Source organism: Neodiprion lecontei, chromosome 2 (assembly GCF_021901455.1).
Source record: "Neodiprion lecontei isolate iyNeoLeco1 chromosome 2, iyNeoLeco1.1, whole genome shotgun sequence".
NCBI lineage: Eukaryota > Metazoa > Arthropoda > Insecta > Hymenoptera > Diprionidae > Neodiprion > Neodiprion lecontei.
Window position 1 is genome coordinate 7,369,658 of NC_060261.1, and position 26,028 is coordinate 7,395,685.

General features: G+C 34.6%; 2 protein-coding genes across 7 annotated transcripts in view; one reads left to right on the top strand and one right to left on the bottom strand.

Annotated features, from left to right (window-relative positions):
- LOC107224107 overlaps positions 1 to 14,475 on the bottom strand; it is a 36,332-nt gene extending 21,857 nt beyond the window's left edge. Inside the window, exons 1-2 of one of the 4 annotated variants that reach the window (XM_046732487.1) lie at positions 13,576 to 14,474; positions 6,422 to 6,520 (exon numbers count right to left, since the gene is read on the bottom strand). In XM_046732487.1, the coding sequence (XP_046588443.1) occupies positions 6,422 to 6,512 (91 nt within the window). In that variant the 5' untranslated portion in view covers positions 6,513 to 6,520; positions 13,576 to 14,474. Of the gene's footprint in view, positions 1 to 786; positions 1,306 to 6,421; positions 6,524 to 13,575 lie in introns of those variants that run through there. The other 3 variants (XM_046732486.1, XM_046732490.1, XM_046732489.1) reach the window with 3 other exon arrangements.
- Positions 1 to 26,028, top strand: part of LOC107226619 (DNA ligase 3) — a 79,509-nt gene that overhangs the window by 23,316 nt on the left and 30,165 nt on the right. For all 3 annotated transcript variants that reach the window (XM_046732476.1, XM_046732477.1, XM_046732475.1), the window contains exons 2-3: positions 8,963 to 9,320; positions 10,530 to 10,847. In XM_046732476.1, coding sequence (XP_046588432.1) covers positions 9,002 to 9,320; positions 10,530 to 10,847 — 637 coding nt within the window. In that variant the 5' untranslated portion in view covers positions 8,963 to 9,001. The remainder of the gene's footprint in view (positions 1 to 8,962; positions 9,321 to 10,529; positions 10,848 to 26,028) is intronic.

The window sequence follows — 26,028 nt, forward strand, 5'->3', positions numbered from 1 at the left end:
TAAGGAGGACAGTCCCAGATTTGTTCGCCTACCGTGTAATTTTTTCTTTTTTTTTTTTCAATTGTTTTAGAATTCAAAAAGACGAAGGTCCGAAGACAAATAAAATCTGTATTTTATAAGAAAACGAAAATTAAAAATAATGAATAAAAATTACCGGCATTCCTTAACAGTGAAACAGAGCGTTGAAACTTTGAGGATTTTCGATTTTCAAGGTTAACTTAAGATTTTTACAACTTGGAGCGTAAACATTTTACCGAACGGCCAGACGTATAATAAAGTATAAATGTTTCTCCGTATTTTCAAACTTAGCAAGGCGCACCTGTGATATAAATAAATGTGCGTTATACGTCTGAAAAAGGGGGAAAAAAAAACCTCGTCGATTTTTGATAAATGTGAAACTTTACAGTCGTCACGATTTTAACAGTGATTAAAGCAACCATTTCATTATTGTAAAAATTGAAATTTGCCGGAACGATTGCGGATAAAAAGGCGAAAGGAAAACCGAGTAAGAAGAATACAACAAAACTTTGACGGACAACCGACTGAAAATCACAGAATCGCTAATTTGACAGTGTCTGGAAATATTGTTTATTGTTTACACCCTGTTTTTTTTTTCTTTTTCTTTTTTTTTCAAACATTTTATTTACTTGGATACTATACGATCTCGTATACTACAATCGTATTCGTCAAAAAAAAATATCGAAAGATTAACGAACTAACGAAATCAAGATTCAACGAACGTGTATGACACAGAAAATCGTTAAGTAAAAATCCTCATGATCCTACCTTTGGAATCTCGTCGTACCTTGTCGATAGTATTTCTTGAAATTTTCGTCTTCCAAAAATCCGATCGATGTACAAAGATATATTTCGTTAAATATATATGTATGCAAATGTAAATATTTGTGTAATTTTTATCGAGATAAAACGAGAGTAATTTATTTATTCCTCGGTAAAAGTAGAAAGGAAGAATCGAAACTCTGAGGTATAAAGTTGCTGGTTTTTGTTTTTTTTTTTTTTTTTTTTGTTTTCGTTTTTCAAATTTTCCTCCCCCTCGTTACTTTCCGAATTCTAACCTCTACCGCCCTCAGATTTTCGTCCGGATCGGTGTTTCGGGAAATCCTTGCTGTTTCAAAACAAATTACTCGTAAAGTCGAACACGCGCACGTTTCTTAAAAATCGTTTATTCCTCTCGGCGACGTCGGCTGCGATCGGTAAGTCGGTCGGTTTTTTGGTACCGGGGTATTACTAACGGGGATATGCAGCAGGTCGATGGATTCGCGTTCTCCGTTCTCCCGATTCTCGAGTGAGCCGTTTCTGTCAGGGCGCTCTCTATTATACGCAAACCTGCCAACCCCGCAACCCCTGCACCCACCCACCCACCACCTGTGGAGCGGAGGTGTAACCAACCCTCTCTCTCTCTCCCTCTCTCTCTCTCCCTCTCTCTCTCTCTCACCATCTTCTCCCTCCCGCCATACGCGACACTCCGACCATCGCACCTTTTAAGAAATGTCTTTTCGATTATATTCGTCAGGCTCGTTAGTTCGAGTGCGGTCTGTCAGAGTGTTAACAACTCGGTAGTTGTTTGGCTGTTCTTTATTTTTTTACCCTCACTTACTGTACCGTTTTATTCCTACATGCCTGTCTCTCTATTTCTATTTTTAGTTCTATTTTTTTTTCTTTCTTTCTTTCTTTTTCTTCTGGTGCTTTTGTTTTCCGTTTCACCGGATCTCAATTTTACTTTCACTTTACTTTTTTAAGCTTACTTCAACTAATTTCTTTCCAATTCTCGTTAACTCACTCCTTACACTGCGTAGGTTCGCCCTGGTCTGACCTGCTGTACATAGATTTAAGCTTTTCTCTCTCTCTCCCTCTCTCTCTCTCTCTCTTTGGTTTGTTCTATTTTTATTTTATTTTATTTTAAGTCACCGTACTTCCTATGTTACTCTTCTCACCCTTTATACCCGTGGGTACATTACTCTAGTATAGTAATGAACTGATGTATCTATTTATCTATCCATCTCATTGGCGAATCGAAATCTTTCAACGACGACGTTACTAGCCGAGTCTTTGGGCCACCGGTAATATTAACGGTGATTTGAATTTTTAACAAACGAATTAATCGTACGGTGACGAAAAATTAGAAGAAAAAAAAAAAGACGATAGTTTGAACGTTTATTTGTAATCTTATACGCAGGTTTTAGTCGAATTTTTAATGTATTCAGAAAATTCCAGATTCCTTGAATAGTTATATAATATCGATTCAATTACACACTGAGGAAAATTTCATTTCTTACGGTAACTAGAAGATTCCGTATATACAGGAATCGTTAAAAAAAACTGTTGGAATATCGTTGGAATTAGGAAAAAAAGGAATTAGAACTATATTTTTTGATTGTGGTAAACAATGAAAATAGTCAAAGACACGTACGATCGTATTTTCAGATATCGAATTTTCGTCGACCACGTTAGGTCCACTGTTTTGAATTTACGGAATCTGATTTCAGATTCGTAATCAGCGACCCCGAAAACTCTCGCATCGAGTTTTCTGACCGAATTTGATCGAATTTCAAATCTCCGTCCGGCATATCGGATCTGCCATCTTCAAATTTTGAAATCCGACATCAGATTCGTCATGAGATTCATAATTTGTTACAAAAGTTGATTGAGAACGATAACGTTTGAATCAAAGGGTTGAACGACGAACAGAAAAACATATACCTACATGTAGAAAAAATTATTGCATAGTCCAAATGGTTATTATCGTAAGAATTTGATGGCGGGGGGGGGGGGGGGTCTCGGAGGTATAACAATCGCCTTATCTAGCTCGTTCGTACCCGCGATCGAGAATTACTATCGAGATAATGCTATTTGCGGACTAGAGGAGTTGATTGCGAATAGATGTACCCGTTAAGTTCCGACCTCCTGCGGTAAAGCCTAGCTAAATAACGGGCTTAAGTTTGTATCAACAATTGAACACCCGGCTTTCCTCATCAGCCATATGACATTCCCCGTGGAAATGTCAGCTTTATAACAAAACTTGTATATATATATATATATGCAATTCGAATCGAATCTCACCGCGGCGTAATCGACGTCCATTATTTTTTATTTATTTATTTTTTTTTTATTTTGCTCTTTTTTTTCACTTCGTCCCCGTTTTCGCGAAAACTCCCTGCACCTTTATCTAATTTACCGAGGTATAGGTGTACGTGCACCCACCTTTAATTTAACACTTGCGCACACACGCTTTGATCAACGTATCTCGCGCTATTTCCTTTAGAATCAACACGAAATAATAGCCAGTCAGGACAAAGTGGGATCTCGATGATCTGTTTACGCGGGCTTAATTGTAAAAGAATATTTTCACTTGTAACAACGTGGCGCGGAGAAACAAAGGTAAATGTTTTAAGGACGTGTTTATTTTTTTTTTCTTTTTTTACTTTGCGTAGAAAAACGTGAAGTTAAAATCGATAATCGTAACCGTCGCATTGATTTTTTTTTTTTAATAAGACTAACGCTGTTCTTTTATTTTGTTTCAATGTTGTACAGATTGATGAAAATTTAAGAGTTGGAAATACGTGTAGTATATTTTTGGATACATTTGTCGAAGTAAAGAATTTTGGAATAATTTTGATGTTTACAGTTTGATTAACTATTGTTTCAGTAAATTAATCATTATAAAATGATTTTAAGAGATCGTTTCTTGCATTTCAGCTAATTTGTGTCTTGAAATCAGTTGGCTACAATTATTGATAAATAAATGATAATATTATTGTTATTTTCAATAATTAATACAAGTAAAGGAGCGCATTTTTGACGAAGTTAAAATAATAAAGTAATTTATTCATATAATATTATTGATAATTTTTATTCAACCTTCTTGACAATTTCGCAAAGGTTGAAGAAATTCGTAATAATCTCCGGCAAAAGAAAATAGAGATATCAAAAGTCATTTAATTTAACTCGAAATTTATCGCAATGAGAAGAAAAAAAAACTTACATCGGCGTCGAAATTATTCCCTAAAAGTGCAATTTTTCTCTTTGAACCGAACGAAATAACACTGTAAAAAAATTTAATCGAATTATTTCGCTGTAAAAAATTTTTAGTTTTGGTGATTTTCGATATCAAATCACCGCACGTCGAGTCTTTTCAGATTTTTAAAAACCTTGTTTTCGGAATTAGTTGTTCAATTTTGTAAAAATTTCATTTGTGGTTAAAGATGAATCTGAAAAAAAAAAGAAGAAAACTCGGAGTCGTTTTTGGGTCAGTCTAGTCGCAACGTTATGCCAAAAAATTTGCCAAGAAATTTGACGTTACGTATGATAAGGAAAGTATTTTCAGGTACCTATATATGTAATTGTAGAAAAATTTTGGTCGTTCTAAAAAAACAAAAAAAAAAAAGCTTTTTTTCCCAGCGTATCGAGCAATCGGGGATTATGACCGTTATTTCCGGGTAAATATAATTGGCCTGGGTTACGTCTAGCTATTTTGTCCATCCGTTCTCCTTATCAAAATATAAAGCTCGCGCATCGCACGCAAAGCCGCGTCGAATGGCTCGAGGCTTCCGCAGATATTAGGAACGAGCAAGTAGTAAGGCCGCGTGTTGGTCCGACGAGCTTACAATACGGTTACGTACGTAAGTTTAAGGGGGTATTCTAGTGTAGAGGCATGTATTTGAGGTGTTTTTTGAAGTGCTATAAACAAAAAACAAAAATATTTTTATCATCCATTTTTTTATCAGGCGTTTATTATTATTTCACGATTACAAAAAAAAAAAAAAAAAACAAGTCAAAAAATACAAAATTGAAAGTGCTATGAGTTGTTGAAGTGGGGGGTACAAAAAAAATGGCGCGCCAATGTTGTCACGATTGCAAGCATTTTCAAAATCAGAAAAAAAAAAAAAAAAGATTATTAATCTACATAAATGCAGCTATCGTACTAACTAAAAAAAAGTCGAAAAAAAATTTTTTTTTGCCAAATTACGGCTGTCCGAAAAAATAATACGTTTTTTTTGACTTTTTTGGACGTTTCTGAATTTTTTAAAAATAGTAAAAATTATTATTTCGTTATAATAATAGTTCGTGCGATAGAGACATGTATTGAGAAGATTCTCACCAAATTTCAAGTAAATCGGTTCAATAGAACTTGAGAAATCATGTCAACCGTTTTGAAAAATGTAGTTTTGAGAAAAATGCGTTTAAAGTTTCGAGTAAAATTCGTTCCAGCCGAGCCAGTATTGAAGACGTGTCACTAAAATAGCTGTATCTCTGAAAATAATTGAAATTTTGACTTGTCCTTTTAAGGACTACATTCTTGAAAGGTTAAGCTTTGAAAATATAAAAAAAAAAAAATCGATTTTTTCAAATTTCTACACTAGAATACCCCCTTAACCGCCGTTGTGCTCGTATTGTTACAGGCCGCGTTTCGACTACCCGTAGATAAATCGGCTAATTAATGGATAAAACTCGGATCAATTTGTTACCTTAAGGTTGGCGTTTGTAAGGCCGAAAACGATCGGTTTCGTTTAACCCTTTGAGTCACGAGTCATTGGACTGATTGCGGGGGCAAATTTTGCAACAAGATGGTATTATGCGATTTACGGGGTCGCTGATTGGATTCGCTATCCTGAGGTTTTGAAATTTTTCGAATTTTATTGAAAAGTTCTCTAAATTTACAAAAAACATTGTATAAAATAGGTGGTCAGAATACTGATCACTATGACTCGATGGTTTAATGTCTGTGTACAGGTATATTTCCGAATGGTTTAGTGACTATTTGTAAAATTCTCAGTCAAAGAAAAAAGCTCTAATTACCATCGTTGATTGTTGAAAACGTTAGTTAAACTTTGCGGGCAGCCATGAAAGATTCAAATTCCACCGTTACGATATAATATAAATAATATCGCCATTTCTGCATTTTTGTATTGTTACGATATTTGTACACAACACGATATTGAACAAGTAACAATTTGTTTATAAATTAAACAAACAACAGCTCTATTAGTCGAACTTTCCACTTTGCACACTCGCTACAATAATTTCAAAAAAATAAAGAAAGTTTCTCGGAGAATTTGAAAATACTTTAAGCTTCGTTTTAGGTTCTCGATTTCGTAATTGCATATAATTGCATATAATTATTTCTTGATACGCGTCTACAGTTCGAGTATCTTGATTTATGTTTATAATGTAATAAATAATACGGAATACGTGTCTTCTGTAAATATTTGTCATCGACATTGTACATTATAATTGATCGTATTTTCTCACTACCTTTTCTTACTTCTTTCCTTCCTTCTTTCTTTCTTCCTTTCTTTCCTGGCGAGCGTGTTTTTAAATATGTAAAACATAGCGGGAGAAAGAAAAAAAAAAAAATCTTTCATCGTGTAATTAATTGCTGAAAATGAAACTTCTTCCTTACCGTAGTTTCGTTTTTCCGCGACTCGAGCTAACCGGGTGTCATTTACTTCTGGAATCCTTGCGGCTTTCGTTGAGGCGACTGTCCGCATCATCTTTTCAACTTCTGAAAGCATGTAATTACGATGCGAATAAATCATACAAACATTTGCTTGAAATCACGCGTTTTTGCACAGTAGTTGCGTTTAATCGTATACATCACGGTATACTTTAAATACTCCCACTCGTTGTCGGGAAAATCTTTTTTAATTTACCCAAAATGTGAACAACGCCCGAGATGCTGTTACGAAATAATGATGCAAAAATAAGTACATCGATTAATCAAGAAATAATCATTTCTCGTTTCGTCTTTCTTCTCTCTCTCTTTCTTTCTTTCTTTCTTTCTTTCTTTCCTCCTTTGCTGCTGTCTCTTCATTTCTCACGATTTAAAAACCCACGCGAAATAAATTATACGCGTTGTTTTTTTTTCTTTTTTGTCTCGTCGAAGCGATTTTCGTATCGCAGAGTGGAAAAAAGGATGAAATAAAAAAAAAAAAAAAAAAAAATCACACACGTATTTGCGATAATGTTCAGGCAATCGTAGTTAATTTCGTTCTCTTGATATTGATTTATGCAATGTTAAAAACAATAATAATAACAAATGAGATTTGGGCAATAAAAAAAAAAAAAAAAAAGAAAAAGATAAAAAAAGTAAAAAAAAACGACACCGAGCTCGTCGAATGCTCTTTTGCGAAATTTTCGTCAGACAATAAAACGCGTTGACGTTAATTAACGCAACGTTTTAGCAATCGTTTAATTGCGCGCCGATTATAAGCCGATCGCTAATATCTACATGCGCACGATGTTTAATATAATGTAAGTGTAAATACATGTCGCGTAAAGTAATAAGTGGATGAGGGGGGGGGGGGGGGGGAGGAGGACGATGAGCGCACGTCTATAATTAGCCGCACCAATTATGTGTGTAATTAATGTATGTATAATCTTTGTTTTTCAATTAACGCGATCGTCCAATCGCGGCGATGCCGAACTGAGGTCAAAGCTTTGATTGGTCGTCGAATCGCACGTACGATAAAATGTCGAGTAGGCGATAACGTTGTTCTTATCTGGTTGAGAAAATTTTTTTTTCAATCCTCATTGCGACAAAATGGTGAATTCTTGACTGTGAGAACGATTGTTTTATTGATTTTTTATTCGATCGTAGACGATGAAACTAACGAAAGTTTGTATTTTACGTTGTATTTTGTAAAAAATTTACGAAAATTTATTTATCATCGATCGTACTCGACGAAATTTTTTTTAGCGTTAATTTACAGACTCGATGGAGGAATAAAGAATGGAAAAATATGTGAAGCGGGGTGTTTATGAGTATGAATGAAATGAACGCGGTTTCTTAAATTGTCGGCTCAAAAATTACGACGGTCGATAAATCTGAAAGGGTGGGAACGGAGTGTATAATTATAATAGCTGTCTATACGTGACCTCGCATTTATACACGATTTATAAAAAAAAAAACAAAAAAGAAAGTAATTCGAAAGGATACTTTTTCCATTTTGTCTTCTTTCTCATTCACGTTGAATTTACAGCACCCCGCTTTTTAAGCGAAACAATAATCACGAATTTTTACATTGTTTACATGTATGATAAAATATTTCGGTACAAATTCAGAGTAAAGGATTGATCTTATACTTATTTGTGTTTCTTAAATATGCCGTAATGATTCTTTACAATAATCGTGATACGTCGTTATTTTTTTTTTCTTTTTCTCACTGTAAGGTTTTGAACATATTATTGAAATTGCGAAAAATATTTTATAGAAGTATCTGACACCGAGTGTGATTATAATACAAGCTGTAACACGTTAAATATTTTAAGATTTTCTGGTTATTAGTTAGAAAATTATCATATTTATTCTGTATCCACAAGTATATTTTTCGGTAATGATTATAACAAAAAAATAAATAAATAAATACATAATAATAAATAAATAAACAACTAGTCACAGGAACTAGCATTTTTCTCCCATTATTTCTTTTTCATCTACGTTTTTACACCGAAATAAAAACATGCGATCTAGTACAAAGATATATGCCAAATCGGAATTTGTTATATACGTTGTTTCGAGATTTATATAGAAATTGTCCGCTAAACTTCCTTTGTACGCACAATAAATTGTATATGCCGGAGAAATACGCAACGCGGAATTTAAACGTGGAAAGTTTCTAGCGTTTCTTTCTATTTTTTTGCCCCCCCCCCCCCCCCCCCCCCCCCGTCTCGAAGAAATGAAAAAACGGCGCGGTCGCAACGACAAAGAATTATTTTCACCAGATTGAAGCTAGTAACGTTAACGTAACGAAATAATCGATATTAGTACGATTGTTTTGAAAATTTCGAACAACTTTAAAGGAGTCTAATTTCCAAAATCGGAAAACAGTTTGCTTTTCAAAGATCATAGATTATTTCTAATTGGGAAGACGCTGAGGTTGCGACGAAAATAAATGAATCTTTACACTAACGCTACAAACTTGATTCCTTTTCATTTTTGCAGGTGCGAAAAAACGAAAGAGGGTTTTACGTTGCAATCGCGATGTCGGACGGCGACGAATCGCCGGAGGAAAAACCGTTTGCGGTCGAACGTGCGAAAACCGGACGAGCTAAATGCAAGAAGTGCAAATGTCCGATCGAGCAGGGTGTCGTCAGGGTCGCGAAATTGATGTCGAACCCGTTCGGCGATGGGAAAATGAAGGCGTGGCATCACTTGACCTGCATCTTTGAAGTTTTCGCCAAGCAGAGGGCGAGCACTAAACGCATCGACGATCTCGACGACGACGTGGCTGGATGGCAGGAACTCGACGACGAGGGGAAGGAACTCGTCCAGGGAAAACTCGAGGAATTCAACGATTCGGGTAAGACGGACGATCGATTTTATGTTATAAACATTATTTATTTATCAATTTATTTTTTTTTGATTTATTGCTGTTTTTCACACGGAATTGTTAATCTGTCCGAATACACTTTTAATAACGTGATGAAAAATTGTTTTCACGAAGTGATTATAAATATCGGAATATTTGAACCTTGTTATATACGTTTTGTAACGAAATTACACAGACCGTACATACGTGTATATGTATATGTAGAAAATTACACTGTAACAATTTCCGTCAGGTCGAAAACCGAGTTTCTGCATGAATAAGTCGAACCCTTGTGCAGGTGAATGAATATCCTAGGTTCACTTTGCCCTGTGGAAATGCCTTATCGAAAATTAAATGTTCGATTAATATTCACGCACGGAATACACGATATACCGCAATACGTATCTGTATATATGGGGCATTCTACGCGAAACCGACCTACGTTTGACGATCGCCGTCGGTGATTTTTTTTCTTCTTCCATTTTCAAGCGTGGCGAAGAGTGGAACCGAAAAAAAATTTTGATTTTTCGAATCACGGGCTTGATTTTTACTGATTGAAAAAATACGAAAACACTATTTTCGAATCGATAGACTCGATGGATTGGTTTCAAATTTTTCTCACGGCATTCTCTTTGTTGAAAAAACGAAAATTCTTAGACCAAGATGGAAAGTGAGAAAAATCGTATTTAATGTAAATTCGAACGACGCAAGTTTCATATTTAGTTCTTCGCGCGGTTGTACGTAAGATTTTTGGTTTTACGTTTTTCTTTTCTTTTTTTTTTTTTTTACCACCCTCGCGTTCTGTCCAATTTTGTCGACAAGAAGAAAAATCCCGCAAAAAAGTTACGAGTCGTACGGTGGAAAAAATTTTTATCAAACCGTGTTCAATCGATGAAATTTTTTGTTACATCGAGAGGAAATTTACATGACAAACGATGAATCGTGAAATAAATACAGTTTCGAATTTATCGATGACAACAAAGGTGCGGTGATAAAAAGAAAAAAAAAATATATAACGTCGAACTTTCAATAGAAATATGACAATCGTAAATATGCGTCGCTCAACGATTCTCATTGCATTGAATTGACTGAAAATTATGGAATTAATATCGAATAATTGTAATTTTTATATTATATACAAACAAACCGCAATTATTAAATTTTCAACGTACGATTCATATTTATAATTCTTATTTTCAGCCCCTGTCAAGAACGCGAATAAGAAAATATCACCAGGGAAGAAAAATACTGAGAAAAGAGATTCTTCGGCGAAAAATGAGTCGCGCAACGATAATTCGTCCAAGAATGGAAAAACATCCGTCGGTGGATCGAAATCCCGCGTTGAGCCGATTCCGTCGACGTCGAAAGTCTCGCCGAAGAAGGAAACGCCCGTTGGAAAATGCAGGGATGATGCTTTCAGGGAATTTAGAAGACTCTGCGCATCCGTGGCGAACGCCAATGCGTACACGAGTAAAACGGCAATAGTCAGACAGATGCTGACCAAGGGCTGCGAGGGCGGTGAGTTTAAATTCAGCGATAACAATTTTTTTTTTTTTTTTTTTTCTCTTCTTTACCGGAATCCCACGAATCGTACAGTTTTTAAATCACAAAGAGCATACTTCATCCCGTTGAAGAATTTCTTTTCAGTAAACAGTAGGTGGAATTACCGAGGTTAAGTCTAACGTGGAGTGGGAATTTTGACGCGAAATTATAAAACTGGTTTAGTAAAAGAAAAGTAAAATTCATTATGTTACTCTTTTGGTTATCTGTTTGAAAGCTGTTGCATCAGTGTTGGAAAAAAGATGTAACGCGAATTTGGATTTTTTCTCATCTCATTTTGAATGGTCCTTGATGGTTCTAATGTTGATATCCCGATCGGTCGTTTCGGGGTTAAAATATGATCCGTAACATTTTTCACACTCCTCGTAGATTTTCTTAATACCTCCTGTTATGCCACATTTTCAAAATCGTTGACGTTTTTATTTTCTCGTAAGATTATATATTTTCTACAATATTGCCGAAACAGATCTTAATTCGACATTGGAGTTAATTGTTTCGATTATAATCATCTGGAATATCGGTGATAAATATTGTAAAATTAAATATGAAAACATACACGGATTACACGACAAAGAAAAAGTGTTTAATCGAATTTTCATACGATGAAAATACATTCCATTGTCTTCTAAGTGAATTAATTATCATTGACCGTGAAGTGAAATCGAAAGAATTTAATGCATTTTCAACAATCTTCGAGCGTTATTTGAAACGAAAAATTCATATCCAAGCTTTTCACCGTAATTCCAGTATTTTGCATTATGTTTTCCTTTTTTTGTATTCACAAAAAGATACAAGCAGCTTACGAACTCGTCGATTCGACGGATGTTCTTAATTTTCGACTATTCTTGGCCAACCAACCTTCTTAAAAATTTATTCACACCTGTAGGCGGTGCGAGAGAGCAAAAAAAAAAGAAAAAGAGATAACGTCTCGAGGCGTCAGAGGTCGGAATATATTTGTTGTTATTTAACGTAATAAAGCGAGAGGCTGAATATAATACAACGCGTGTCGAATACAAAATGTCGTTTTTGCTTTTTCGGATGAGAACGATAAAATAAAAAAAAAAAAAAAAAAACATAGAAGGAAGACCGTCGAGTATATAATATATGTGGTATAATTTTTTCCGCAAGTCGTACGGGTGAAAAGACGCGAAATCAGCTATGGAAATAAACCACCGATGGAAAAGTGTATACAGTATAAGCTTTTCATTATCGTTTTATGTATTTATAATTTATCAATTAACCCAACGGTGAATAATAATATATATATATATATATATATATATATATATGTTCGTACATGCGCGATTCTATCGTTGTAGTAAAAAGAACCGTACTGAAATACGCGTAATCGCCTCTACAATAGTAAATATAACGATATAGCCGCGGAATTATTGGATACAAGGAAACAATAAATCAAACGTAATAATATTCGTATCATTGATGGAATATTTTATTATTTATTTTCTTTATTTTTTCACCCCACCCCTTCTTTTTTTACTTGTTTTCGTTCTTTTTCATTAACGCGTCGCAATCTTCGACAAAAGCCACTCGAACTTTCCTATCGATCACTAATTGTACGTACGATATGTGTAATATATCCATTTATGTAATTAAATTAAATTAATTTTTTTTCTTTCATTGTTATTATTATTGTAATATTCCGCGTCTTTGAACGCGTTCGATTCAGACGTTTCCGGGACGTGTAGTTGATAAGTTTCTGATTTAAAAGGAGTATAATTTTTGAACGAATTAATGTTTGTTAAGAAATATGCGACGGTATACGTAGATTTGTATTTATTCATTTGTTTATTTTTTTGTTTAAGATTACACGCGAAATAAAATGTACCGTACGATTTATGAATCGTGCTAATCGAGTTAGGAGAAAGGAGGGAAAGGAGAAAAGAAATAAATTAACGATCGAACGAATAAACGAATGAATGAATGAACGAACGAATGAATACTTAATGATTAAAGTAATCATTCATTCCTTCGGCGCGTCGCACAACGGATTTCGATATAACACGAAACTCGAAGTCTTCGAAGTTGTTTGTTGATTGAAAATCGTTATATTAAAACAATGAAATTGCCAAAATGGGATTGGAAAAAAAAGCGCAAATCAAATTCAAAGACACGAATCAAGGTGAAAAGAGTGTTGGATGTGTTAAAATACGAAAGAATTTTGATAAATCTACGAGAAAGAATAAGACAAAACTATTCCAGATTCTAAATTTTTATGCATTTCTACGCATCGTGTTATTATATATACGATATAAATAATATACTTGCAGATAATGTATTTGCAGGAGCGAAATTGACCGTACGATTGATAAAAATTACACCACCACACAATTTAGAATGATGCAATCCTTATCAATATTACAGTAAGGGAGTTTTTTTTTATTTTTATACCAACATTTTCGTTGACGACGAAACAAATGAAAAAAATAAAAAAAAAAAAATAAATAGATAAGTAAAAAATATTACTTCATCAAGTAAATTCAACCTTTCGTTGCGCAAGTTTTTCGACTTTACTCTACGGACTGATGTAATAATTATGAGAAATCTAACGACACGAGTAAAAAGATTATCCTCTCTCTCTTTTTCAGTCCATGGTTTTACGGCGCGAGATAATATTATATACATTTTTAACAAGAGGTCAAAGTAAGATTTTTAACATTGTACTCACGTTCGGAGGAAATCGTTCGCTGCAGGTTCTTATAATTCAAAAGGTTCGAATTACGTCTCCGACGGGATCGGTGTTTATGTATGTAATACGTGTTTGTACAAAGTCAACGGGATAGATAAATTGTCACAAGCCTTTTACACGTCGGTTTGATTAACGATCAATATATAAAACTTGTATTATTCTTTTTACAGTCTGTTTTACACGTATATTCGACTTTTTATTTACTCGTCTCTCCTCGTTGTTGTCTTTATTATTTTTTAATTCTTCGTTTTTTTTTTTCTTTTTTTTTCCTTTCGAATAATATCAACTTCTTCGATTAATGTTTCTCCTAAACGCGCGCCATCAATTTCATACAAACTTAAACGGTTCAAATTTCAAGGCATCCTCACGTCGCCACTTTCTGCGGTATATATATATATATATATATATTATACAACTAATACCGGATTGTGTTTTTTTTTTCCTCGTACACTTGTTACTTGTTATCGTTATTATTATTATTATTATTATCGATGATCCGACGAAGATAAAACAAGGAGAGAGTGGGGGGGAAAAAAAAAAATAAACAACGATAAATTCCCCAACACTGAGAACGAGAGTCGAATAGAATTAAACTTTTTTTTTATTTCTTTGTTCGTCGTCGTCGTTGTTGTTTTTTTTTTCTTTTTTTTTTTTCTTTTCCCAATTATCATTTATCAAACGAACGAATATCTCGCAACGTGCGAAGTGTTTTCTCTCTCTCTCTCTCTCTCTCTCTCTCTCTCTCCTTTCCCGTAACGCCGAGTCTGCGATAATGTGACGGATCGAGCTCTTCCAGAGTTTATTAACTTGATTCACTGTTTTCCGACTGTTGGTTCATCGTTGAGGCCGGCGTGTCTTATAAGCCGTGTATCCCCCACCGTCTTCGTTAACACAGATCAGCCAAAGGCGAGCCCCCTTCATGGGCAGCCAGCGTGGCACCCGATCCCCTCTTGTGCCGATCCAGCTTGCAGCTTGCAGCTTGCAGCTCGTGCCTCGTTCGTCTTTTTATTCTTCTTCGTTTCTTCGTTTAACCGTTTATCCGTTTATCCGAGGTCAATTTTTACAACGGCAAACTTACCGCAATTATAACAAGCTCGGAAAGCGCCTAATTCCGAGTCGCGTATTACGGCGAAAATCGAAGCAAAGAAACGAAGCTTTTTCGGTAAGCCGACGACTCAAATTTCCGATAATTGAACTTGCGACGGAGAAAAATTCCGACGAACAAAGTTTCGATGGTGTAAAATTTCGACAGTCGAAGCGTGCTCGGACAGCGTAGTTTAATCGACGTGTTTGGTGTACGAAAATTAGAAAAAAAAAACTGAAAATCGGAATTACCAGGCTTTCCGAAGGTGAAAATATCGATGATACAAAAAAACGAAAAAATAAAAAGAAACATCGAGACGGTGAAATTTCACCGAGACAGAAATTCGCGGAGTTGAAAATTTTCGATTGTACGGTATTACGATGTTTGGGATTTAAAAATTCTCACATTTTCGCACTTTCGGAACTTTGTGCGTCGGGTTTCGGACCATTCGAAACTTTGATGTCTCGTCAAAGTTCGACTTTTTTATCGCAAGCTTCACCGTCAAATAATTGAGAATTTGACGCGTTCGGAACTTTTCAAATTCGGAATTTCAATCTCGCCCCAACCTCGATATCGATTAATTTGCGACTCTGCTAATTGCGATTTGCCGAAAATCTCGCCAACATTCCTAAAACTTTGCGACATTTTTTCGCAAGTTTTTTTTTTCATATAACGCGTCCGATACATGCGCGTGTATAATTTGCGAGTTTTTGCTCGCGGTCCGAAAAGCCGAACAAAATCTTTTTCTCTTTTCTTCATTCTTTAATTCTTTATGAAAGATTCTTAAAATTGTTACGGTTAATCGTGAATTTTTCCAAAGATCTCACTCGCATTTCGAGAAATAATTGAAGTTTATTGTATAACGTTATATGTTAGACCTGTCTAAATTATAAATAATCAGAATACACAAACGTGCACAGCTTATGGTTCTGAATGCGCCCAAGTAATACAATTGCTTTTATTGAAAAATGTATTCTCTTACAATATGGTGCGATTTTATTTTAAACCGAGTGATAAAATTTTTTTCTGTCTTCATCCCGTACGGAATTCAACCGACGCAATGACGCCATTTTAGTATAATCTTGCGCAAGTTTTGCGCGGCAACGCGCTAAATCAGATCTGTTTAATCGAAAATAAAACTAATGTCGAAAAAAGGACAACGCAAGACGGGGGGGGGGGAGGAAGCAACGAATTTCATAAAGTGGGCGGAGACTTGACATCGTGTTATAAAAATTTGACGAATTAGCTATATCTGCACACACACACTACACACACACATATATATACTACGAATTTTAATTACCACAATCATCGATGTTCATGCATATTAAAATTTGATTTTTGCTTGCACAAGCATTTCGCTTTAAATATTGAAGCGTTGATTATTATTATTATTATTATTATTATTTCAAATGTCGCATATTTGGTATACATAATAATCTTTCGTGTCATATTAAACACACAACCTGTAATATAAACGCGTAAATCTGCCACGATGTAAAAATATTTTACGACTCTTCGGAGAATCGGAACCGAAATACGTATGTATGTTATATATATAATGTGTGTGTGTGTGTGCACCCCCACACACACGCTCCCAAACACACACACACATACACGCGAATGATCGTATCGCGTTTAATCGCGTATAATTTGATCTCTCATTAATAAATTATCGTGCAGGCGTCGAAATAATTCCCTATGTATTACAGATTAAAATCCCAGCATCTTATCTCATCGTTGTATTTAATACAAATTGAATATTGCAATGAATTTATGTGTCGCTACGGACTTTTCATACACATCCTTGCGTGATATAATGCACAAAATTTGAAAATCATCGATCTTGAGAAAATCTTGAAATAATTATCAACTATCCAATTTTTCTTTTTTTTTCTTCTACTTTTACCTCGAGCAGATTTTTATTCACGACGAATAGATGAGAAAAAAATCTTTCATTCGCCTCTGACGCTATATTTTATTTAACAACTCTGCATGCTTGTACATTTATTTCATTTTCCTCCATTTTTTTTTTTTTTTCACACACACTCAGGCACGTGAAAAAGTTCGTACGTCTCTCGGTTCAATCCGCGCGTCGAAGCAGCGGACGAGATATTTAAATTATATTTCGTGCGGCAACGTCGAAGACCTATTTTAAAAGATGACACATATGTCTCATTAACCGCGCACACATATTTTATTATTGAGCCGTTAAAAAATTATTTGTTTTTTTTTTTTCTTTTTTTTTTCCTTGTTCTTTTTCCTTAAAATTCTACAAACGTTATAATACATGAGCACGTTTTTTGCTCAGCGATTTTAAACGCCGCTCTGTTCAAAGGCCTGCCCGCCGAACCTACGACGCAATAGAAATTCACGTGTAAAAACCTAAAACGGGGGAAAAAAAAAAGCAATTTCAATCGGGAGAAAATTTTCAACGATATTGTGCGTATAAGGAAAAACGACTTATTCTCACATATTATCATATTTATAAAAAAATTTCCTGCAACTTGCATGCTGAGAATAATTGCGGTGAATTAAAGAACGAAATATTTTTTCACTGTGGGGATAATTTTTTTTTTTTTTTTTTTTTACCGTACCGGGTAAAGAGTATTTTATCACTTTACACATTATAGAAACTAATCGCGTTAATGTGTTTATGTTTATAGTTTTGAATATAGGTTTAAATTAAATAAATTAGGTTTAAAATATATATATCATAACTAATCGCTGGCGCTAATCGCGTAATTAACGAGATTCAAATATTAATTACGTAAATTCATTCATTCTTATAAACTTGCGGTGTATAATATGTCATATTATCACATTTCGCGATGAAGTCATCGCCGAATTTGCAAATGTCACCTTCGAGCCCCTCCGTTTTTTTTTTTTTATTTTATTTTTTTTTTGCTATCATATCTTTTTCGGGGGACCAAATATTTAACATTAAGTTTATTTTATCAACTTTCGGGGATATTAGATTGAATCTCTTTCCTTCTAATCGGTCGTATTTTTTTTTAAATCTTGCACGTAAAATATTCAACTATGTTTATAAATTTATTATCAAAGAGCGTTTGTAATAAAAGAAAAAAAATTATACGTAATTTGGTTAATAATTTTTAAAAACCTTTTCACACTACCGTTGAAATATTTTGATGGCTTTTTTTTTTTTTTGTCACCTTACATTTCAAACGAATTCATTAACATCGGCACAGATTTTCTTGCGTTGAGCTGATAACGTTTTTGCTGTACAAAATTTCTAAGAAACGAAAACACTTTTTACTTTGAATGTATCATTGAATTTACTATGCAACGTATATATAAGGTATTGTTATAAGAACGTATAAATTTATTTCATTACAGCTTACTCGACTAATTTTCATATCAATTTTACAATTTTACGCGACACACAAACTCTTTTTTAAATTTTGACCATGCCTGATAGTTTTGTTAATTAATTTTTCTTCTTCTTCTTCTTAATGAAACTAGAGTTTATTAACCTCCCTGATATTATAGTAAACATTGAAATCGCGATGCCTAGACGAATGAATTGAGTCTGTATATCGGCGGGTAGCCGCGAATCTGTCGTTAAAGAGATGATAAAAAAAAAAAAAGAAACAGTTATAATTTCTCGCGATTAAATTTACAGTATAAAAAAATTAAATCGACAATTTCATCATAATTTTTTTTATCACGTATGACGACATCGTACGATAATTAAATCCATTGAGAGAAAGATAATCGTTGCATTTGAGAGGAAAAAGTTTCAGTTTTTCCTCATTCTTGAACTAACTTTTCCCACATCAGGCGGAAAAGTTTTGAAAAAACATATTTTTTCCGCGTGGCAGAGGAAAAAAAAAAAAAAAAAAATGACAGAGATAAATTAATACGAGACCGATTCATTAGCAAAATCCGTCGTAGGATTTGAACGTTCCGGAATGGTTTGGTAAAAGTGAGAGGAAAAAAAAAAAAAAAAATATGACAAAATTGCGAAAAATAGGTCATAGTTTTACAACCACCTACGTAAATATACGAAGGTGTGTAATATTTACTCGATGATTATAAATATATGTTTGAAAAGAGAGCGTTCAGCTTAGACGGGCAGGCGTTAATAAACCCCGGCGACGCCGACGGGAATAATATTTCATTCGACAATATAAAACCGGCCTTTTGGAAAAATAAACGTTCGAATCGTCGTTACATTCATGCTCGTATAATTTAACATTCCGATCGTCGCTTCGGCCGCCCTGTCTCGGAAAAGTTCTGCAGACACCCCCTAAATATTTACACGCTCGATTAAATTTTATATACCGCGTGAGAACGAACGATATCGCGCATCCTCTTCTCGCTGCAGCTGCGCGGCAATTTTTGATCAAGAAGATGTGATAATAAAAAAAAAAAGAAAAGAGAAAATCAAGGAAAAAAAAAACCTCACGAACAACGTACGACTGGTGCGGTAAATCGGTCAAGGAAAAATTACCGTCTTGAGATTAAATCAAAGTAACGATAAGTAAAGAATACGCATGCTCGACGAGGGGAAAACTTTCGCAAAATATTTCCCGAAACGTTTCTTCGATCGTTTTATCATCGTCGAGTATTGTCTGAAATATTTTCTTTAAATCTCGTTACGAATTGTTGAAAATTTCTTATGAAAAAGATAAATAAACAAATAAATAAATAACGAAAGAAATACAAAAATTGGAAGAAAAATGAAAAATGATTTCACCCGTCTAATTTCTACATTTTTTATCTTTACCTGAAAAATTCGCGCTAACGTAGGTGTATTTATTAAAAATTTATCCTGTCGAAAATAATCGTTTGAGGTGAAAATAAAAGTTGTGTAATGTAATTTCAAAGAGAGAAACATAGAGATAGAGAGAGAGAGAGAGAGAGAGAGTGAGAGATAGATATAGAAATAAATAGAAGAAAAAAAAAAGAAAAACAAACTATACGATATGAGAATAAATAATTGAAAACGAAATCACACCAAGTATCACATCGCCAGCAGATCTGCATCCCTCTCTCCTCTCCTCTCCTCTCCTCTCCTCTCCTCTCCTCCCCTCTCCTCCCCTCTCCTCTCCTCTCCTCTCCTCTCCTCTCCTCTTCGCTCCTCTTCGCTCGTCCTTTTTACGCGCGACGCACACAAATGTAACAACAACGCTCTTGTATATTTTATCTGCTTTCGAACGATGGCCCGTCCGTAGCCTGCGGTGGTTGCAATATGCGCAGTTTCGAGCTAATGAAATATGCGAAATCTCGTTCCGATAAGCGTACAGACAGCCTGGTACCGGAGATCGTCGTGTCGTCTCCTCTTTCCGTCTTCAATTCACGCCCCGAGAATCGCGGGCCGGTCTCAAAGTCTCGCGGCCATGCAATATATGCACAACCCGCGCACCGTATTTGTCATTTTACACAGAGTCCCTCACATCGAACGTTTTCACCTAACGGGCGGAAGATGCGGAGACGATTTGTTTTTTTTTTATTTATTTATTTATTTTTTTTTTTCTAACATTTTTTGTCAAGGAAGAAAAAGAGAGAAAAAGGAAACGAACGCCGAAAGAGAAACGCGTGTTTCTTCTTTTTTTTTCTTGCAGTTTTGATTTGATTTGAAATTTTTTTTTTTTTTTTTCTTTACTTTGGTTTTTTATGTTCTAAAAATTTACAAAACCGAAGAGGAAACGTCGGAGATCGAGAGACGGATCGAGCCTTCTTTGTACGTGTGATCTATTAATTCGAAACTACGAGGCTGCAGTTCGTTCTATCCTATCTCTGCATGTACGAGACGAGCGTTTATTTAATTCATCACTTCGCGCAGTGTCATTGACTCGTTCGGTTACAACTGTGACAAAAGATTATACGCCGTTACGACTGTATGCGAGTATAATGTGAAAATACGTGCGTGTCATAATATTGATATAATACGTATGATATTGAAGGCGAGGAGGAACGAAAGCCTCGGCTGTTTCTTCTGTGTGGTGAAAAAATTAAGGATGGGCTTTTTTAATTTATCGTTGTCGTTTTTGTTCGGACAAATTAAGTCGGGAATACCTTGATCGATATTTATTCGAAATTTGATCAGTTTCTTGTTGAATTAACCCGAAACCGTTGCCCAAATTTCAACCGAATCGTTCAATCCGTTTTCGAGTTGTCGCCGAACGGAGATATTCTCTGATGCTTGCTAATCTCGCGGCTTGTACGATTTTTTCCCATAATACGAATCATTTGTCGGTTACGAAAAAACCCCAAAGAAGTATTACATAATTATATAATATTATAATAAATTATTACGCGAAATAAAAACACCCTTTATGTTTTTTTTTTTTTTTCTTGTACATTTCATTCCTCCTATGTCTATAATATCGGTGTCTACCTATACATATATTGCACAACTATTATTATACACATTATAAACGCTGCGCATATAATGAACTTCTGGGGTCACGGACTGTTTTCACAATTCGTACAACATTTACAAACTAGTTTCTATAATCGAGCAACCGACACACTCGAACGTTGCGAACAACGGCGGGTGAATGGATGGTTGGGGGGGGGTTCGCGGATCTAATCGCACGTCTGAAATACCATTATTCGTGTCTACTCTCCGCTTTATTATTGCGCCTTGGTAAAGTTCACAAGTTTCGCAAGAAAAAATCTACGAATTTAAGTGTAATACTTTGGATTTATAGGCGGAAAATTATTTTCTCGAAAATTTCCGTATATAATCCGTTTATCCTTTGGATCGAAGTGAGGTAAAATATAAAACCGGTGAATTAAATGCTTTGCAATTTTTTTTTTTTTTTTTTTTTTTGAAAAAAAAAACAGTATTAATAATAATAACAATAATAATAATAATAAGTAACATCATCTGTTATTTTAGGTGTATATAGATAATTATCGTCAATAGTTGGCAATCGATGAAGTGAAATTTATTTAACTATATAAATTCAGACAATGATTTTACGCCCGATTCAAAAATTCTCTCGGACGGCACGCGGCGATTATATAGATTTTGAAAATTTCACGACAGAAGAAATATCAAAGATGCGTGATATCGTATGTTTCAGTAATAAAAAAAAAAAAAAATGTCTTAACCGATCTGAAAAATGATTTGATCGACATGTAAACCGGAAATTCGTAACCTTGTTGAAAGAAAATGTACGGTACAATTTCGATTACTTCTTGATTCGAATAATATTTGAAGATGAAGACTTTTTTTGCGACATCAGGCTGTAGGAAAAAAAGTTTGTAAGAAAAAAGAAAAAAAAAGAAAAAAAAAATTCGATCTCATTTAATTCAACAAATCTCGTCTTTCGGTTTAAATTGAGGATACGTCGAAAGTTCTTTTAATCTCATACGCGTCGGACGAATTACACGTGTCCTTGTTTTGTCACATGTGCGACGATCTGCATCGTGCTACATAAATCTACACACATGATATATAATCTGTGCGTATTCGTGTAACATGTCGTGGAAGAAATTTGTGGGGAGGGGTGGTCAGATTTTAACTGGAGCGTGTAGTCGTAAAAGTGGTTGGTTTTTTTTTTTTTTTTTTTGTTTTTTGTTTTTCTTGTCCCACTGGTATATAATTGAATACGACGATGTAGTTTTTGCGCGGGATCGTATGGCTTATACACATTTATACACAGCCTGTAATCGTGACGCAATTCACGCGTATGAAAAAGCACGAGCTAAGAACGAAACCGTTTGCCAATCGGGAGTTTCTGCTAATGATAGTAATGAAAAATAATCCATTATTCTCTACCGATTAATCGAATATAATCGATTATTTTTCTTGAAAATTGGTCTTCGTTTTTTTATTTCCATGAACGACGCAGTACGATATCAATTTGTCTGATTAAAATATCAATTATTATCACTTTCTTACTTACTCGGTTCATATTTGATACAATTGGTGAAAGATGAATGAATATTTTCTACATGAAATCGAAAAATACTTTTGAATGAAACTATAAATTGTCATAAAACTTTTCCGCTATATAGACTATATACTGAAATTTACGTAATTTTGGTTTCAAATGCACCGTTTCAAAAAAAAAAAATACGAAACAATCGATTAATCAATTCATTTTCACCGATTCAATCGAGTCGTGTTGGATTATTTTTTTGGACTCGATCAATCGACGCGTCGATTATTTATCGCTCAGTGTGTCGTCGATAGTTTCTGCATTACTCGTAAAATTGGTTAATCTATGAGATTGAATAATGTCCTGAATTTTCTGCTTATCCCAAAAGTAGGCTAAATACGGCTTGGGTATTGATTTTGAGTTTCAGCGATATTGAATTATCGCAATAGGTGGAAAAAAAAGTGAGCGAATGACGGTAATTTAAAAATAATCGTAGTAAAAAATTCTCTGGTCGAAACAAAAAATTGTATTTTCATTTTTCACCTGTAACTATGTTTCATCGGTTATGGTAGAAAAAAATATCCAGATAATAATTGTGTAATTGTCTAATTGCTTGAAATCTTGCCGAGCTTCGTAATTTGGAAATTGTCATCTGTAGCGTACGAAAAAAAAAAGGCAACATTCATCGACGGTTCTGTTTTCCTCTTGGTACGAAATAACTAGGTGTAAATTAAGAAGAATATTGAGAAAAAAAGGAGAGAGAGAGAGAGAGAGAGAGAGAGAATTTCTCTAAAATAAGTGGAATGCGAGACGGGCGACAGGTAATCGGGCGAGCATTATTATTGCCGTCTCCTCCCGAAAGTTTGAGAGGCTGTAATTACTGCGACATGATTTGAAGGGAGGCGTCGAATTCGTTTTCTAAATGCCACTTAAAATCAACAAATCAACCAGAAATACATCAGACAAAGCTTTTGCCAGTTTGTAATTGTCCGCTTCGTATGAAATATTCACGCCTTCGTCTCTTCAGGCTTGACAATTTTCATTTGTTCGTTTTAAAAAATATATCTCGACCGTAAATAAGTCATTAAACGATTCCACAAAAAAGTTCAGCCCACCTTAGTCGTGGCAAATTCGATTCAACGGTGACGTTTCGCTATTAGATTATAGATTGGCATGCATTTCACACGAATCAATGTCTAATTTGCACTTTGTATTTTTTTTTTTTTTTTTTACTGAAATTTTCCTAGATTTTTTTTCAAATTTTGTTGCTTCGTTACGTTGAGAAGCCAACAATAATCGATGCATCGATTAATCCAGTCCAAAAAAATAGTCGAAGACGATTCGATTGAATCGGTTAAAATTAATCGATTAATCGATTTTTTCGTATTTTTTTGAAACTGTGCATTTGAAACCAAAATTTCGTAAATTTCGGTCTGTAGTCTATATAGCGGAAAAGTTTTTTGATGATTTGTAGTTTCATTCAAGAGTATTTTTCGATTTCAGGTGAAAGTATTCATTCGTCTTTCATTAATTGTATCAAATCGGTACTTAGTAAGTAAAACAACGATCACGATTGATACTTCAATCACATAAATTGATATTGTACTGCATCGTTAGTGGGAATGAAAACCAAAAACCGATTGTGAGGAAAAATAATCGATTGTACTTTATTAATCGGGTTAAAAAAAATCGATCATCTTTGATCATTCACAGCAAAAGCTTCGAATCGATTAGAAAAAAATTTTAGAACATCGTCCCGGTTGTAATTTAAATCGAAATCAATCGTCTCGTTCGGTTTTTGGTTTTCAACCCTTGCCTGAACCGACTTTACTCTCGATATTATTCTACGGCCTCAAGATTCGTTTCAAACACACAACAGTTACATAATTATATATTTCGGTGTTTCTCGTATAATTCCAGCACCTTCTCTCATAGCCCGACGTTATATAGCCATGTACACATTATCTTGAACCATATAAATTGAAGTATAATGAGACTATATAATAAACATTGTCAATAAAACATACGGAGATAGATAAAGTGCCGAGTCGATAATTATATTATATATGCAGAGCATATCCGTAGCGCGCATGTTGGTTAAATCAGCAGATTACATGACGTACGCTGAAATTATTATAAACATTTTTTTCTCTCTCTCTCTTCTTACACGCAAAGGCGTGTACATATGTAAATCTTGAATGACAGGGAATGATCGATCGCTTTGCTGACCGTATTTGTTATTATTAAAGGCCGCACATTTATAAAAACGATGCAGATTCTTCCGATTCTTTGATACGCCTGCATTCAACACTCTTGCTTCGTAAGAATTGTTAATGACGTTTTCGAAGAGGTGTGGCCCTGGCTCGAGATAAAGCGACGCCTTACGCAATTTTTAAATACTATTTTTTAACCGCTTATTATCGTGTCGTTTTCACTTTTACGGCTTTTAAGTTCGGTGAACGCCATTTTTCGAAGCGGTTCGAACCTCGGTTCGATTGTTATTACTTTTTTGAGTAAGGTAGAGATTCTTAGCACTAGCCGCGGATTCGAATTACGTGAGTTAAGTGGTCGGAATAAACTATTTATTCAATTATTAAAATGCTAACTATCGTTGGAAATGGTCAATTCGACTGAAATGTAAGGGGACGATGTAGGAAAAATTTCGAATATCCGAGCCAGCGTTTCTCGATACCGAAAAAGTGACTGACAGCAAGATTCTGCGTGCATTTCTCGAAAAAAAAAATATATATATGTATATGTATATGTGTGTATATATGCATAATATTCGTGGAGAATGGAATTTGGAATCTTGGATAAGAGTTCGCGGCGTCTATTATGATCAATCGGAAACACAGAACGAACGTCGTCATAAACGCGTGAAATACGCGTTACGTGTGCAGAATTCTCTATTTTTTTCTTCTTCCCTTTTTTTATTCCTCTTTATTTTCGTTCTACTTTACACGTTATGTACGGATAGGTGTTATACATACAATATTTTACGAGCGTCTGGTTTGTCTCCTGTTTTTTGGTCCGTCGAATGTCGCGTAGATTGGGTGTACAAGTTATTAGTACAAACAGAGCGAAGAAGAAGAAGAAGAAAGAAAAGGAAAGAAAAGAAAAGAAAAGAAAAATAAATAGATGAGTCGAAACGAAACATGACAGATGATTTAAGAAAACTAACGAAAAAAAGTTTTAACCGTGAAAACAGAGACTTGATTAGCCAAAGTTTCGAGTTTTTCCCTTTTTCTTTCATCCATCTCCTGTAAATTTAACAATATCTCTACTTTTTCGAGGCATATCTTCAAGTGTATTGTTAATTCTTCAATCGATATACGTAACAAACATTACTCAATACTCACGAGGATATAAATTATTCATTGTTAAACAACCGCAATACATTTGTAAAGATATTTTGCGCGTAATAACGTCCAATTCGTTGCAAGCTTAAATCAACGAATGATTTTTCTCTACCTCACTGCCAAGTAT